Genomic DNA, 18,776 nt, shown 5'->3' on the forward strand with positions numbered 1-18,776 from the left:
TTTTTCTTAAGTAAACAAACTTTTACTGCTCTTTAACGGCCTCACTGTTTGAAGTCTGTGAAGCAGAAAATGGTTAAATTCTTAGGGAAATTGACCTACATCAGAGAAGCAGGTTCAGGGTATCCTAGGTTCAGGGAATCGTAGATTTGGGTTTATTAAACGTAATTTCGTACGTACATACTTTTCACTTTAACTTTCCCAATGGCTAATTGCTGCATTCTGAAAAATCCTGCAGGGCCTTTACGATTCAGTCGTTTCTATTCAACACCCAGAAGTTGTCAAAAACAAAATGTTTCTGAAACCGTAATAGAACTTTGTACAAATTATTCATGAAGACAGTTCTGAATTCAACAGGAAAATAATTGCCTTCTCAAATATTAATGACTGCATTTCCCTGAGTCTGGGAAACTGGGTGGATTTCTTGCGATTTGGGGATTTTCACGATTAAATTATATTTATTATCTAATTTATAATAACAGGGAACAGGTAGAGATGGGAGGAATTCATTTCCCTGTCCTTTAAGCTGGCCAGGAACACTAGTGAAAAGTGGGAGGTTGGAAACTCTATTCCCAGCGGCACACATGCATTTTAACTTTTAATTGATAGAGCTACTAGTCACAATTTTATGCTACTCCCCTCCCCCGTGAGGATTTTGTAAATACCTTAACCCACTCTCAGAGTTGGGGGATTATATCAAAATCTCCAAGAAGCTGAATGTCACTGAACAGTTTTGCACAGCTACAAGTGTGGTTTTAAAATGGCGGTCTAGACTCTTGGCTTCTCGGTAGCCTTTAGAACTTTTTACATGTAGCCTTCCAAATGCAGGACGTTTAAAAATGGCCTTTTCCTGAAGTATAAATGTTTACACACAGAAAAAATCTTCTCTTTAGAAAGGAACACTTAAAAATATTTGCATTGCTGCTAGTTACTGAGGCATTCAAAGAATGCAAACCAGACAGATGAGAAAACGCTGCCCTTTTTAATCTCTGAGTTGATGATACCTGATTGTATGAAAAGGCTTTTTAATTACTATATCAGAGAGGTTAAGCGAAGTTAAACATTTTTCAACACTTGAAAAATGAGGAAGCAGCCCAATTTTACCTGAATGTAACTCACTTTGCACATTCACGATGTTTATGAGGATGGCTTTCCCTGGGGTCTCCTAACTTACTGCTTGCTTGTACTACACTAATATCCTTGATTTGTTGTCGCAGCTCAAGATGCTGAAGGTCAAACTGTTTCCTTACGTGAAACTGTAGTTGGAATATATACATATATGTAGAGCGAGAAAATATTTTGTTGCAGCGCCTGAGTTGCACCATTTCGTCAGTGATCATGTTTTTTAGAACTTGTATGTAATTATGCCAGATATTTACTAGTTTGCAATTCAAATATTAGTGCTAACGTATGTGAGAGATCGTCCTTGATTATTGCTTTTAAAGTCACTGAGACTTACTTTAAATATGGAGCTTTCCTACGCCCACTCTTATAAAGTGCAATTGCATTAAATATTTACAATGCTGATATTTAATGTATTAAAGGCCGATTTTGTGTCAAAAATGGAATATAATAAAGGTTGCGTCACTCATAAATTAGTAATTCCAACGTGCAAAAATATTGATACATGCTAAATCCTCTTGACCAAGTACGCCATGATGGTGTGCACAGTGGCTTTGTTTGAGCATCCAATCCAAATAAATTCAGAGTTATATTTTGGGGCTTCTTTTGCAAGCTAATATAATTTACTGTTATTTTTTTCAAAAACCTACCAATATTCCCATACCTCTGATAATAGAAAGTTCGTGCTCCTTTTGCGTACATGTTTTGCAGTTGTGTATTATCAAGTAGAATAATCTGTGGGGAAGTAATATAATTTAATGCTGAAACTGTCTTTGGCGCATTTCCTTGAAAGCACGCCTCATATATCATACACTGTACTTTGTATAGAAAACCTTAAGTTAACCTCTGGCACTACTCAACCAGTAAGATTGTTTTTCTAAACACGTATATGTTTCTGATATTGCCATCAGATTTAATCCTGATTTAAATTCCCTCCATTATTGCATATGTTTGTACCGTGAAAGAGTTTTACCCTAACAACAGCAACTGGCACTGGCCTAGTCACTTTAACATTGAAGCTACATCATATTGGCTCTCACAGTCAGCCTGCTTTTAAGACGGCTCTGTTCTTTAAACCTGGCAAGATAACATGCGGTAAAAAAAAAAATCAATCTACAGTCATAAACGCTACCTATGATCGTAGTCAATATAAAAATATACTGTAGCAGCTGGGATTTAGTAAGGCCATGAGCAAAATATCAACATGCACCTCTGGGAGTGTGAGAAATGAACTTCATGTAATTTCTGGCCACTCCCGTGCCCAACACTGAATTGTGACAGACAGAGCACACATTGTTTACATGTAGCCTGCAACTGCACTTGGGCTGTACCTTCCCCGACTTCTTTGTGGTTTGCACAAATCCCACTTTAACAAACAATTTAGACTAAGGGGAAAGGAGAACTGTGAATTGGTGTTTCAGTGAAAATGGTGTGTGTGTGTGCGTGCGAAAAAGAATGGAATCTTGAAAAAATAATGTAAGGTTCAGGTTTAAAAATATTTGCACCTATGCTAAATTCTATTCGAATATAGTCCTCAGATCGTTTTTTAAAGCACACCTCTTTATCTGTCTGTACAATGAAATGGGAGATTAGTGTAGAGGGGCTATTTGGAAGGTTTAAATCACAGGAGCATGCTGAGGGATTTCATGTTTTAAAACCCTAAGGAACCCCCTTTCTCCTCCCCCAACACTACCACCCATTTTACTAATGTATGTACTCGTTAATTGCATTCTTTCAGGAGAAAAACCATTCAAATGTGAATTCGAAGGCTGTGACAGACGATTTGCCAACAGCAGTGACAGGAAGAAGCACTCTCACGTGCACACCAGTGACAAACCCTACAACTGCAAAGTGAGAGGCTGCGACAAGTCCTACACCCACCCCAGTTCCTTGAGGAAACACATGAAAGTGCACTGCAAATCCCCTCCTCCGAGTTCAGGCTACGAGTCCTCCACACCTTCCCTGGTGTCTCCCTCCTCGGACTCCGGCCGGGACCCTCCTGCTTCCTGTTCTCACGCAGAGCCAGTAGCATCGTCGCAAACTGCAGCTAACCTGAGCGAATGGTACGTGTGTCAGAGCTCGGGGGGCAGTGGCATCCCAACTCCTCCCAGTAACTCTCCGTCACCTAACCCAGGAGAGGCTTCTTACACGAACTGTGAGCCCAGGCCCAGTTATTAGAAATAAAACAATAAACAGATCGCTCACACGGTCTGCAGTCTGGATCTCATCGAATGGTCTCCTCTTGTTACTCTGCTACCTTTGCGATGCAGAAACACTGTACCAAGACAAGACTGCCACAGTAGAGGGAACAATCTTATGCGAGGGGATCATAGATAATGTGCGCACCACACATGGGGAATAAAAAGAGATAGAGGCGCTGTCCTGGCACATGGCCTCTGAAGAGAAGATACCTTGTAAAATAAATTAAACAGGTCTTTGTTACAAACTGTATTTATGGTACTAAGCACACGCGAAGGCAACTTCAGTTCGTCCTCATTACTTTTTGCATCCTTTTACACACTCCTCTGGTCGTCTGGTTCTAATATATTTACAAACTCATCGATTTTCAACATCTTGTGTATTAACGAACCAAAGTGTTTTAATTCGGATTTCTAGCTGTACAGGTTTTATTGTCGATGGTATCTTGTGATAGAGGTTTACTGACAGTTTTGTTAGCCCCCTATTCTCTCTCTCTCTCTCTGTGTAAACACACACACCACTATTATTTGTTACCGAATTGTATGAAATCGATCAATTCAATTCTTTGATTAAGTAACCAATTCAGCGGACTTTTCTGTAAAGAATCTCAATACTTTTTCCTGGTGCAGGAAAATATTCCCACTCCCAGTTGTCACTAATTATAATAATAATAATAAAATGGGCCAAGGGTGGCTTAATGATTAATTGTCCATTTTAGTTTACACTAGACATGACTTTTAATACATAAACATATTTCCCTCTCTCCCCACCCCTTGAAAGTGTCATTCCTGTTGAATTGTGGGGTTTTGTGTTTTCAAAATCCGTGTTCTTGCGCGGGGGGTGGGGGTGAACTGTTATGGGTGACGTCATTGTGCTGAATCCAGAGGAGCTGGGACTGTCCAAAAGGACTTGTGAGTTGTCAATTTCTCTGAATGAATCATGTAAAATCAGTGCTGGTCTTGTCTAGAACGCACAACATTTGTCTTGTAATAATCATCATCATCATAATAAATTTTGTAAAAACAAAATAAAATGGTTTTAGAATGTTCATCGTATCTAAGAACCTAAAACTATAATCTCCCCGAACCTACATGAGTCACTCCTAGGGATAAAAACAACACTGATTTTTTTGGCACAAAGTAACTTGAAACTGCCTACAGGTACAATTTTAATTCATTCATTCATTATGTTTAAAAATACCCCATAGCTTAGGCAAATAAACAATACGATTTCCCGAAAGTGGTTTCTATGACGTACTCAATGCAGACAGAGTGGCGGATCTAATCATTCTTTTTCAAATTTTGCGCAAACCCCCCTACGAGCTGTTGAGTCAGGTAACGGGTTAGTGTTACGTGGCCCCACGGAGAAAAAAAAATCTGGACAGTTCTGAAAGGGATCATCAACCTAATCATCATCCTTCTGGGGCGTCTTTATTTTCTTCCAAAGCCACTAACGTCTACGTATTTGAACCTACACAACTTTGTTCGGATGCTGCTTGTTAATTTAGCAAGCATTGCAAACAATGGAAACACGATACGTGAATACGTATACACATATACCTAATGATTTAGGTAGGCAAATTAAAAAATAAACTATTGTAGTTATCAACAATATAAACTATAAAACGATTGTTCCCAACTGACTATTCAAATCATGAAACGTATACCGTGGAAATTAAAAGGTATGGAAGCCATCTGCGAAAGGAGAGGGTGTTTCCATCTTGTCTTGAGATCTGTTTATTTCTTTATTTCTTTATTTACATAAGTGTTTGGATGTGAAGGCTAATCACCTTTAATTTTTCATTTGCTTGTTACAGATGTCTACCCCGTTGCTCTCAAGGTAATCTAGACAGACGCAGCTGAAAGCCTGAATCTTATGCCTTAGACATCAAAGAAAGCTCGCACAAAGAAGTATTTCTTCGCAAGGGTGAATCTTCATGGTAAGTTAGGATTTCTATGGCAATAGGCAAGTCATACTTAAATAGTGAAAGGCAAAGTCTGGAGCCCGTCCAGACTTTTCATTAAGGACATAATATTTACGTCTAACAGGCCCTTTTTCTTGTGTATACAAGTATATATTTTTGTTTGACGCGAACTAAATCATTTTCATTTAATTTCCGGTAAACAAAACCCACGCGAATGGGCACTTGTTCCAGATCATAATAAAAATGGATAAGAATGTCAGGAAGAAAAGGCCCGCTTGAACCGTCGCGTCAGCTCACTTTTGTTTCTGCTTTCTGCCTTGGTCAGAGAATGCGTTTGGGATTTGATGGCGAGTTTCTAAAGGCAAGGAAATGGTTTTTAAGGGGGAAAAGAAAAGGAGAAAGGTCTAATCAAGCTCGGGTTGTTCAAAGGGTCTGATTTTGGGGTTGAAAGTGTGAGTTTTATGGTGCATCAACATGCCACGTTAGGATCGCTATGGTAATGAGGAGAGCAATAGCAAGCGGCCTTCAAAGGAGGCACACTCCATTTGAGACAGTCTATTAAGATACATTTGCACTGACCTTTGGTTTCATGCTAGCTTAATACAGTCAATCTGCTCTTCGTCAGAAATATACTTCCTCCGCCTAATACACTTTAACAGACTGTTTTTGTTTGCTTTCACCCTAAGGTGGGGTTTGGTATGGCATTTTTGCACTGAAGTTATTATACCAAAAGGAGGGACTGCCAATAAAGGGCATGTACATATTCTGGGTTAGTGCTAACTCTCTTCAGAACATGAGCATTTTTAACCAGCTGACATATTTTTTTTCAGAATCCAAACGATCAAACATCCCCATTCAAAAATGTCTCTAGTGTAAAAAAAATGCATTGTGTGTCCTCCTTCCCCACCCTTCTCCAGTCCCCAGACAGTGAAGTTAGGATGGGGAAGTAAAGGGACACTTGGGGTTTCTTAGTCTAATGGTGTAAGGTGTATCTAGGAAGGTAAATAAGAACCTTTGGATCATCTCAATATTCCCTGAAAAATAAATAGGGAAAAGGCCTGACTAGAAGCTGTTGTGGAGGAAGTCCCAGCCCAAGGGGACACGGATAGTGGCAGGTTTGGAAAGTGGTAAGTGCTTGAAGGGATGAAGAACTTGACATCCGCATGGCTGAGGCCATGGCCGATGGGTTATGGTCCCGGGAAAGTTAGAAGTCCTGTTCCAGTAATTGTCTTGTTGTTTATTTTATCCAAGTACCCTAGTGAATAGGGGAAAAATAAACACGACGAAAAAATTCAAACAGTTGAGTCGTCTTTAGTGCCAGCCCTTGTGGTTGAATAAAAAGGATGGTCCAATTTCTATTGAGCTGAGAAATCTTTGAAGTGGGAGTTATTATCTGAGAAATTCCTGCTTGTCGTCCTAACAACGCTGATGAAACGTAAAAGGTTCTTTGTCAGCGATTTGTTCTCCTTTCTGTCAAACTCACCCTGCCCGTTAGCTTTAAACCGTTTCTAAAGAGATAGAATCGAACTTTTAAAGATAACTCTAGGAGCAGGGAGGATACAGAAAATGGCAAACTATATCATCATATGTATATGCATACAGACGTATGTATGTGTATGTGTCTATGTGTATCTCTATCTGTGTATAGATATAGAGAGATATATATATCGGTGTATGTATGTCCTGACTGCTCTATAGTTCTCAGTTTTAAACGATGTCCATTTCTGCATTTTATCTCCTGAACTTTTCTGTCCAATAAATTATTCCTACACATTTGCTGCACGGAATGCAATTCTTGTGAAAAAGCAGAAATGCAGTGTTTCATTAACACTAGTATGTAAGCAGCAAGCGTTTTCTTTCCAGTAAAATGAATGCAACAGCATACACTTAGGAGTAAAGGCTTTGATAATTTTAACATTCGGGATACCTATTAAGCATGTATATACTGCAATGTACCGAAATTGTTACGCATTAAAACCGATGGCTTCCATATGTTTCCATGTTTTATTGTCAGTAAGTGTAAAGACAGTCAAACTGCATCTCTTTGTATCTTCATTTTATAAACATTACAGTGTGCGATTATATAATGACCTGATCAAGGTTTATTTAGGAGTTTTAAATTTTCAGATCATTAAATACTTTTTTTTTTGTAAAAAGAATCCCCTGAAGTTGTAAGTCAACAGTGTACTTTTATTTTAGCTGCTACAGAATGCTGTGAGCCCAATCCTGTAATTCTAATAATTCCCACTGATTTCAATGGGAGTTTGCCTAAGTAAAGACTGAGTAAAACTGCAGTGAAGATCCTCTCTTTTATATGTTTAAGGGAAAATATAATGATCACAAATGTATCGTAAAATGTAACTCGTCAAAACAATTAAAATGTTGGAATATTATATATCTTTCCAGACTCTTTATCATCTATGTTTGCCTTTCAGCACACGTTTAGTGCTGAAGTAATTTTGTTTTATGTGTTTGAAAATATTATTTTAAATTTGTTAAGTAATTGAATTATTTTTACAATGTTTATAAAAGTATCAATTCTGTCATTTTTTTACAAAGAACATTTTAAGTACATATTTGTATCAGTTATACTGCGTCATTTATAAAAGACACTATGTATACATCTTTTTTCCCTTCTATTATGAATTTGGGTTAAATAGTAATTGCAGACATCCTACTAAATTAGTATATAATCGATCAGCGACGCCTAGTTTCTGTTGGTTTCTAATATAGCTTCATGCTAATTATTTTAGTTTTAATGGAAATTATACTGGTTAGTTTTTATAAAAACTCTTTGACTAGACTCTCAAGATAGTATTCTTTACACCTGAAACTTCAAGACTAGCTATAATAAATTGTACTTTAAATATTGACAGAGGGTCAGAGGGAAAATTCAAAAACTTGTGTCATTGAGTTCCTTATAATTAAACTCCTCTTCTTTTCTTTATCTCCGCTGATTATCATTACAACTGCACATAGACTCCTTCAAAATGATTTCTTAATTTTGGATTTCATTAATATGCTTGAAAATAACAAATAGTTACTAATTAGGGCCCTACCACAAAAAATGCTGTTTCTAACTATCGATGATGAATGCATTCTTTTATTCAGAGAAATCCCTGCACAACATGGAATCATTGTTACACATGCACTTTTTATAAGCTTCCTCAAGAGTACGTGGATCACTTTTTACTGAGTTGAAATTAGTTAATCATTTAAAGTAATGTAAAGGTAAGTTGTTTTGATATGCATATCCCATAAACTGCATTTCGTACGTTGCAGAGTTTAGCACCTCTTGAGGATTCTCGGAGTTTTTTAAACTTGACATTTTAAATCCTATTCTTCCAGTTATGAATGATGCATCACTCCTATGCGCATACTGTAGCTGTCCTCGTGCCGCTTATTGAGTGTTGCGCATGCGCATTGGCTTATCTTTTAACCAAAACTTTAAAGTTGCCTAACACAGAGATGACATACAGTTGGCTTTTTGTGGTATGAATGTTGCCAATAAAGAATACCTTTGAATATGAAGAAAGAAAGAAAGAAAGAAAGAAAGAAAGAAAGAAAGAAAGAAAGAAAGAAAGAAAGAAAGAAAGAAAGAAAGAAAGAAAGAAAGAAAGAAAGAAAGAAAGAAAGAAAGAAAGAAAAAGAAAATTTACTGATTTTAAAAGATGACAAAATTGGCACAAAAAGAAAAAAGAGGGCTAACAGTACATGCTAATTAAAGTATACAATTCTGTGGGCTATAATGATTGGGGGAAGACATGTAGTTATTACACTTGACTGTAGTCAACAAGGGATGGAATGTCCCCTTAGACAACATGGTGAGAGACGTGTGGGCATTATTAGTGGTCCTTTTATAGACATTGCCTTTTCTTTCTCAGTGCTGACAAACCATTTTGGAGGGATTCATCCCCTGTTGCTTCCTATCATCGATCCCCATGCAAGCTCCTGCATTGTGCAAGTGCATTAATTAAAGACCATTCATTTAACAAAAGAACGTTTGTATGTCGAGGAAATGAAGATTAGAAATATGAATCAGTAAACTAAATAAACTAAGACCACAGTTTCCACGCCTATATCACTTAGATGAAGGGACATGAAAACTAGGCTCTGCATACTGTTAAATACACTTCATTTAACCCCACGGAGCTGTCCATAAATATTGGTTTGCTGATTATTTTGCTTCTTTGGAACATCGCACTTAAATGTATTACAATTAAAAAGATGGTTTTTAAGTGTATGTATAACTGTTAGGTTTACGCATCAAATTACTTAACCCTCAGCTCACAGGTATCCAGTCAAGCATTTAAGTGAAGTCTTTATGCCTGCCTCTTACGTGTCTATCGTTTCTCATTGCTGCTAGCCTATGAAGAATAGTTTAGATATGTCAGTACTTTCCCTACTGACACAGGATCATCTTTGGACAGCATTTTGTAAAGCGATCGCTGTTGCATGATTGTCCACTACATTATACAGAAGTAGGTGTCTGAAACATATCAAATCTATATGCATTACACATACGTTATTCTTTGAACGTATGTCAGTGCAGCAAATGCTATGAATACCACATGGCCGGAAGCCCACTTTCACTCTAATCCGTTCTCGTTATATTTTGCAAGCTGAAAAAAAATCAACATGGTTCAGCAAAACGCGTGGTAGGCTGCGAAGCGGATCACGACAGAAGTCTGAAGTGTTGTGAGAACATAAAATAAAAATTATGAGAAATCTATTATTATGCTGCTGTGGGAAGGGAGTCGGGTTCCCAATATCTCCCACATGACTTGTGAAGAGGCACCAGCTTTACTGAACCTCTGGGCCATAAGTTGGTTTATTTGCACCCTACAACTTTTTTAGGATGTTGCACGCTGAATAGTATACCTGGGGTACAAATTAAAGTGCATTAAAATAAATGAACAAGAAAGAAGACTATATGTTTCTAAAGTCTAAACATATTTAAAGACCCAACAAAAGCACATTGTTCTCATGATGATAATGGGGCCTGTTAACCAATTAAAGCTTTTAGTCAAAAGTCCCAGTTTCTATAGTTGAATGAAACTTTAGTAGTTTTTTCTTGTGGATGGTTTAAAAGCTTTGCGGAATTAAACTAGAAAGACAATATTCACAGTGATAACAACACGTTACCTAAGGAGTGTATGCATTATGGCAACAGTTTATGGAAACAGTTTTGGTGAATGACTGAATTGTTTCAATCTCTTAGACGTTTAAAGCTAAATCTGTGTCAGGAAGTGATCTTGCACCTCTTGTTTGTATTAGCCAGCAATATTTATCTACTGTAAATTTGGAGTAAGCTATTGGAAAAGTAAATATTAGCTTCAGACAGGTTTTACTTTAATTGGGACAATCCTCATTACTTGTATTAAAATACATTTCTAGTGTATTTCCTCTTTTTATGAAGCAACATTTTTAGTAAAAATGTACCAACTTCAGGTTATTTTAATGCAACTATTACCAACAAGATTATGCCATTATTAAGTCACATTATTGTTTTGGACCATTTTATTTCTAATGTGCACTGTACATTGACTCTAAAAGTTATAATTATGGAGTATGGGCTTAGCAAAGCTAAAAAAAGTGCGATCAGTCTAGTAACATATAAAAACTGAATCCATCATATATGCTTCGCTAGGTAAACATTTGTTTCTAAAATAAGCCATGTAAGAATTTAGCACAATCTCTAAACAACAATTTCCGTGTATGTAGTAATTAGTGGTTAACAACACATCCTGATTATATTCCAACATTCCACTGACGTTTGACTGCCTTTCTAGGTGCCAGTCCTTATAAAATGACAACCTATAGATCCGATTTTATATACCTGACAGCTCTGACAGGTTAAAAACAATGTTTGTGAAAGTCAAAATACTTTACAACTTTTGATCAGTCATACAGTTTCAGTATTTGTTTGAACTATATGTTTCTATGTTCACTATAAAGGCATTAGAGAAGAAATGAAAACTCTCTGTATTAAAACATCTAGCTTCTTAACGTGTTTTTTGTTAGCTTTTATCACAAATGTTGCTTTTTGTTAATTTTTTAAAGATAGAGTGACCCACTTGAATTGTGTTATATCATGTAATTATGGGAAGGCTTGAGTACTGAAGTGTTAAATAAAATGGTTAAATCTGGAGTTTCACAAAGGAAATTTTTGTTCTCTACATCTGAGGCTGTTTCAGTCTTTTTCAAATAGTTGGTAAAATTGAGGCTCACTAGCAAAAATTGCTGAAAAAACATTAGGTACGAAAAGAACCAAGAGTCAGTTGATTTTTATTGTCCAAAAAACAGGACAACTTAAAAAAAATGTTGTAGAAATACAGAGACTCCTTTAAGTGTGAAATATCATTTCATTGTAAATAGTCAAAAAAGAGTCGATAATCCAACTTCCGGAAACTGTTCTGAATTATTTCAGCAGACTCTTTTAAAAGGGGATTAGCAGGGCTTTGGGGGCAAAATCCTTCTGTTTTATTCAATCTCTGATTTTATGTTATAATTACTAGATGTAAAGACTCTTGAATTAGTATGCAGCAGTCGTCCAGACATTATGCAGGTGCTATTTTAATCATTCAGCTTTTTAATTAAGGAACGAGGTAAGAAAACAGAATCATAAAAACACTTTTGTGAGAGCTGAGAAAATTGTGAGCGACTGCATGAATAAAGCCTTTATACCTTATCCTGACAGGTCAGACACCAATTGCCTGACTTACGACCTTTTCTTCATGAAACAATGGTTAACAGCTTTCTCACCTTGTTCCCATTATAGCCTTTATTCTTATATAGAATTTATGGAAATGCCCATAAAATGCTTATATTAAAGGGGGGCGGGGAAGGTATTGCAATTATTATTGATACGTACCCTATTAAACGATACTTTATCTCTGATAGTTCTGAAATGGGTGTTCAGCATATTTGTATACCAAAGGGTCACATTCATGAAATTTTTGGCAGATCATAAGATTTTAATGTTTAAAATTAATACCTACAAGAAGAAAAACTTTGTGGAATAACAATCCAGCAAGGCTAACTGGCTGCTAGACTAAGAGGGAAATCCAAACCACCAATATGTATAACAACACTTGATGTCACAATAAAAACTTAGACCTTTGTGGTTTTTCGGGGTTTTCTTTTGTTTGTTTGTTTTTTTTAATTTATTTTCTTCCCCCCTCCCCCTCCCTGGCACAGAGTTTGCTGCATCACGTGTATTAACATATGAATGAAACGAACAGCCAATGCATTTAAGGTAATACCTATGCACTGCTCTTGCCTGATTATCTTTTTATGGAAAGTTGCATTAACTAATGACATTTACATAAATATGAATAATTGTTAAGTTGGAGTGGAAGGATTCTTTTCTTAAGAGTCTGGATTTCAATCCAAATCCTTGCTAGCACCAACCTTCCTGACAGATTACACTGTGTGCAGATAGGGAGAAGGAGAAAGTGTGTGTGTGCGTCTGTGTGTGTGTGTGCGTGCGTGTGCGTGTGTGTGCCACATTTATAGTGTTTTCTTTATTCAAATGTGCAACTTTCCTCTTATGTCCCTCTTTTATCTTCCCTCCAGACCTCCAGTTCTGAGCAGAGTTCAGTGGCTGTAAATGACAGGTTCCCAAAGAACCAACCCTCTCTCCTCTAGTACTTTGCAGAGAACAATGCAAGTATTAGGATATCAGCAGCACTCGAAATGATCACGCGTTAAATTATTTTGCTTTCACGGATGAGGAGGCTTTTCCCCAATGTGAACCAAGCGCTTTAGTTATTAAGTCTGAACACTAATCTCCGACACCCTTTACACAATGTGGCAGAATGTGCCACACCACTTCGCACCTGCACTCTGAATGGAGGCGCCTTTTCAATGTAAGACACGCTTGTTGCCCTTCTGTTCCAAAGGAGCTGTCTGAATGAGTCAAGCTTTTTGAATACCCATACTCGCTTCTCTTCCTCCTTTGATCACGGAAAATGTCTTCTAATTTGTCCTTTTTCATTGTAACAACGTTTTCAAGTCTCTTTTTATTTTCCAAACCACATATTTATAAAGAACATAAATCGCCCAAGAAAACAAAAGGTCCTTCCTAGCCAACTGGCCAAGTAGCCCATGATCACTTGTTCTTCAGAAAATGTTCTTGCGAAGACTGTTGCTTCTTGAGTTTGTTCTAAACAAATGCTTAACTTTTTGACATAATACTCGGAGATAAACATATTTGTTTCGATTAAAAATAAGGCCATTTGTATTTGACTTTTGTAGCTGTTCCCTGCTCTCAACAGACGTCTCTGGGGAGCTGCGTCTAAATATTTGTGCATCAGCAATAAATGGGGTATAAAACGTGTCAATCTTGTACATATTAGGCATACACGGTATTTTAACCTACCTGTTATAACTGCGGGAACGTCAGGCTTTTTTTGTATTCATAAGTCACATCAGGGCAAAACCTGTTTTATAGAGTGGTGTTTTTTGTTGGAATTAATTAATATCGGAGCAGTCTCTATTAATGGCCTTCGAATATAATTAACTCTATTTTGTAAAAGTTGATGGGAAGCATAACCTCGTAATTTCTAAAATTCCAGCAAATTTTCTAGAAGCCCATATTTTTCCACGTAGGAGTTGAACATTGCTCTGCTATTGAACTAAGAATGGGAAGGGGGCCTGAGGGATAGGCGGGGTTAATTTCTGGACCTTAACAATATTTTTTCTTGCACGTTTGTTCTTTCTATATTGCTACAGCAAACCAAAGCTTCAGCCTTGTGCAATTTAAACCTGAACACGTGCAGTGTGTTCTGTATCTGATATACCACAGTCAAACATTCCCAAGGAAAGATGATGCATTTTATCTGTGTGCCTCATAAAAAGCAATGGTTTAACAGAACTCAGATTAAACTGACTTCTTTGTATGATATACCTTAGAGGGTGAGCTAGAAGTTTTTCACTCCTAATTCTAACATATGAGTTGCAGGGAGAGTATTAGTGCATCTATCGATTATTATTAATTAGCACATTAATCAACTTTTTAATCCTAGCCAACAGCTGCCATCGCATTTCTGATAGAACTATAATCCCAAGTAAATTTAGGCATATTTGCAGCCAGCGCATCATAATACCATTTCCCCCCTTTCCGATGGGTTTTCTCAAACACCAAGAGGTTATCTTATTACATTACCGTGGGCTCCGGGTAACAAACTAACAAAATCTTCTAATACAGTTTAAAACACTTTGATGTCTTGCCAAGAACACACTTCCTTCAAGAGACAAGTCAACATTTGTTTTTCACATTAAATGGCGTTTAGTTGCCACTGAAAAAATGATGCTAAAGGACCACTTTTTAATTCGATGTGTAACAACCGCGGGGGTCTAAGAGAAAATAACGGCGAAAGCTATAGACACAAATAACTAAATTACCAAAACGTTAGTATATCTCCTAGGTTCATTAATATGTAACAGACTCCCCAGTTAATCTCCAAAAGCCAGTGTTCCCCCTCTAAAATAGCACTCTGGGACGAATTGTACAGCAGATCAATCACTGCTAATGCAGTAAGGTTTACTGCAAGGAGGGGGGAAGCTATTTACACCTTCAAATAGAAGCTTTTGAGATTTAAGAGTAAGGGTCATACATCACCAAGAATAAATGATTATGAATTGGTAAACGCGCCCTGCAGCCATTAGCTATGCGACACGATTTATCATTTCTCTGTGTTTTTCTTTTTAAAATCATCTGGCTATTTGGAAAGAAAAGCATCACACACACACACACACACACACACACACACACACACACACACACACACACACACACACACACACACCAACCCCAAAACACCGCGGGAAAGTTTGTTTTTGCATATACTATAAGTCATCAAAACATGGCTCTTCAGATATAAACGGGGTCACTTATGAATTGCTTAACAGAAAACAATGGAGCCCTTTCATTGTCCCCATTTATTACTAATCGATTGGTTTGCCCACTAGAGTTGACACATCAGAAGCATTTTTTTAACCTTAATTAGACGTTACTAACTTGTGAATTTCAGAAACTATCAATTGTCATGACAATGAATTTTTTCTTCCTTGCCTCCCCTTTTCTTCTTTCATCACTTTCGTAGGACTTTAAAGTAAATGCAACTTTTTGCCACTTTTCAACTGTTGACAGCTGTTAACCCACAAATTCACAAATGTGCCATTGAAGGACTGCACCCAAAAAGACCTTTAGGTGATAATATGAGAATATGTGTGTGTAATATGAGAGAATAAACATTACATACGAATTCCATTACAGGAAAAGGTGAGGGCTCACTCCAGGCTGTGATTGAAAATAATGCACTGTTTATCAGGCTATAGACAACGACCCAATTTTGTGATGAGATTTGTGAGGTTTGTTTGTTTATTGAAATGACTTCAAAATGTTAAGGAAACCTAAGGTAAAGTTTCTTCTAGGAGGTCCTCAAGGCGGTGGGGGTGTTGTTCATCAAATAAAGTAAATAAATAAATATTGGTCTGAATGCAACCATATATTTTTCAGAGGATGGACCAGTCAGTGATACAACTGTCCCTCTGTATAAATACGGTCAAGTCCTGGCCTTCCTACAGCAGCATCGACCCTTCCGAATTTTGGGCTACAGAAAAACAACTAACCTCAACTGGAATTTGTTTAGGGTCGGGTTGCTAAAATAACTGAAAGTACATGCCAGCTTCATCTTTTCCCCGATATGCTCCAGTTTCCCAGAGGAACGGAGTGTATGTGCATTGGGACCATTCCAGCTTTCTTCATTTCTAATATTTATATTGCCATAAGGAAAAGTGTACAACAGTGAGGTAAAAGTGGAATCACCTGCTGACTATTCCTTTGAAATATCAATTCACGAAAAATGGACAAGAAATGTCAATAGTTTTTTTCCCCCCTCCTGGAATTCTGAAGTTGGATGGCAGTTTAGCAGTGCAAACATGCAGACATACTTCTTTGGAAGGCAGCCCTTATAAACTTTGAAATCACTTCAGTTATTAAAGTTTTTATAAGACCTCTGGGAGAAAGACGTGCTAGATATTTACAGTTAGAAGGACTCAGAGGTAAAATATAAGGTTCCCTAAACTGCTACATACTGCTATCCCATAAATCGGATTTCAATTGTGACAAGTGCCTGTTTTCTTAGGGTAAGAGATTTAATATGTCTGGTGAAAAGGGTTTGTGGCAGTGAGTCTCACAGTTGGTAATCAACTCTGCCAGGGGTCTTTCAGTGAAACTTCTAACACGCACTACTGAAATATTTGCAAGATTTTGGAATAAAACAACCTTATAGATCTGAGAAATAGTTGAGATTTCTGTTTTATTTTACAAGCTTGTTATAGCTGCATTTGTCAAAAGGGCACTCTTTATGCAAATAGAAGGGAAAAAAACCCACGTAAGATGTTCTGTGGAATGCTGGAATCTTTTACAAAATTTAGCTTCATAAATTATTGTTTATTGGATGCCTTTGAATATACGACATAAAGTTTCATGCGATATGTTTTCAAATCTTTACTGATAATGTTACAATTTCTTGTTCAAGGTTTTGGGGAAAAAAGCCAAGCCTGGAGCCATAACGTTTGTTGGAAGAAAATATTAATCCTTGATCCCGATATTTCGATGTTTCTGTGTCTTCTGTTGTTTTTAATGATAACGAGCAAAAATCTATTGTTTGCTAAACTGTAAAATAACGATGATAAAAGTATCACACAGATAATTTAACACGCCAAATCAGAAAAAAATATATACTACTTTCACGATTAATGAATATTACTGCATTCTGGCTGAAGGCCCAATTCTACTCCTCTTGAAATCAATGTCAAAACTCCCATTGACTTCAATGGGGCAGGATAAGCCTTTAATTGAAGAGGGGGAGGGGTAGAATGTGGAAATATCACTAATATTTTTCATGAAGTAATAGAAAGAGTGAAATGGTGGTGGTAGGATCATCCAGTCCTTGCTCAAGCACAATTCCCATTGAAATTTCCACTTCTCATCCCTAATACACATACACAGGCCCTGTCAAGACGAGGGAACATTTTTACTGGGAATAATCCCCAAGTAAGGATTACGGGGTCCACATTCTTCCTCCTCCCCCATTAATACAGTTATGTTTACAGTCTTCCTCAGAGGGACAGAAAGGGAGTGAACTAACTGGGTCAAGTCCTGCTTCCCTAACTCACTTCAGTGGTCCCGCTGAAGTCATGCAGGGTAAGTTGTGGCCCACAAAATGTGATTTATATTAAAAATTGATTACAAAAAGCCTCTCCTCTTAAAAAAATACCCAACCTGCCTGTAGCGTTCAGGAAAAACCGCTATTAGCTGATTTCAGTCATCTGGAAAATACGAAATTGTTTCCTTGGATATATAATGCTGCACTTCCAGTCCGAAGTAGTGTAACATTTCCTCTTTATTACATCATTCTGCATTTCATTTCTATGCTTTTATATTTTACTGCTGCTCCTTTTCCCTGTAAAATATTCTTTTCGAAATAATTTTTTTCCTGTGCGAGCCACAGAAAGTCTCTGAAGATCCATAATGCTATTATTTATCTGACTTTTTGTGCCTCCAAGTGCTGTATACATTATATAATTGCTTTAAAATGTTTTCATAAATTACTTTCAGAAATGTGTCATAGTAAATTACCTTTGTAATAAAATGTAAAAAATGCAAATGGCTGTTGTCTTTATTACGTTTTAAACCATTGGTTTATCTGCACTATTTCACTTGTCAGTTGCACAATATGTTGTATTAAGGGAAAGCACAGTTTGATAACAGATAGATGGAACCTCGTGTGTAATCTAGCAGGCACGTACAGTTTGGGTCATTTCCTCATCTCCCGCAGAAAAGACATTATCCCTCTCATATTTACATACTTTTCAATATTTGTCAAACAATCATAAATTATAAATTAATGAAATGTTCGACAGTCTTCAGAGATCAGACTAATGAAGACATTTACCTTTTTGGTGATTTGGAGTCTCATCTTTGTAAGTTTAATGACATTTAGACTCTCACGGTTTATTAGGCTTTATTAGATTTGTCCTTCACTCCTGCTGTCATTCAGATGTCTCTGCATAAACATCACCTGCTTCAGGTACAAGAACAAATCGACTTTTTTTTCCAGGACACTTTAAACAGGAACACTATCATCTCTACATTTTAAGAGTGAACTTAGTGTTCTGTTGAAAAGCTGACTGGGACATATTTTTTTATTGATTTATTTCATGATCTCTACCCTAAAAGGGCTTTAAAACATTTTACCTGGGCAGCCATTGTCATGCATGATTTACAGTTATTGCAATGTGATTTATAACTACAATCTACTCTAATAAATAGAACTATCCGACTTGTTGAGGGTTTTGGAAAACCACTCCCAGAAAACATTATTCAGCTAAGTTTTTAAATAACCTTCTGAACTACGGAAACCACAATGATTCCACTTCTAATAGACTCCGAGACGGGCAAATAAGTAGAACTCACCCAAACTTAGTTGACCTTATTCAGTCTCTTGCTGCTCCTATACTA

At 37.0% G+C, this 18,776-nt stretch overlaps 1 protein-coding gene across 10 annotated transcripts in view; it reads left to right on the forward strand.

Annotated features, from left to right (window-relative positions):
* ZIC4 (Zic family zinc finger 4) overlaps positions 1 to 17,896 on the forward strand; it is a 33,236-nt gene extending 15,340 nt beyond the window's left edge. For 3 of the 10 annotated variants that reach the window (XM_048863814.2, XM_048863815.2, XM_048863816.2), the window contains one exon: positions 2,858 to 4,341. In XM_048863814.2, the coding sequence (XP_048719771.2) occupies positions 2,858 to 3,297 (440 nt within the window). In that variant the 3' untranslated portion in view covers positions 3,298 to 4,341. Of the gene's footprint in view, positions 1 to 2,857; positions 4,346 to 5,134; positions 7,636 to 9,126; positions 11,394 to 16,791 lie in introns of those variants that run through there. The other 7 variants (XM_048863813.2, XM_048863817.2, XR_007358401.2 and 4 more) reach the window with 6 other exon arrangements.
* The last annotated feature ends 880 nt before the right edge of the window (positions 17,897 to 18,776 follow it).

This window comes from Caretta caretta, chromosome 9 (assembly GCF_965140235.1).
Source record: "Caretta caretta isolate rCarCar2 chromosome 9, rCarCar1.hap1, whole genome shotgun sequence".
Lineage (NCBI taxonomy): Eukaryota > Metazoa > Chordata > Testudines > Cheloniidae > Caretta > Caretta caretta.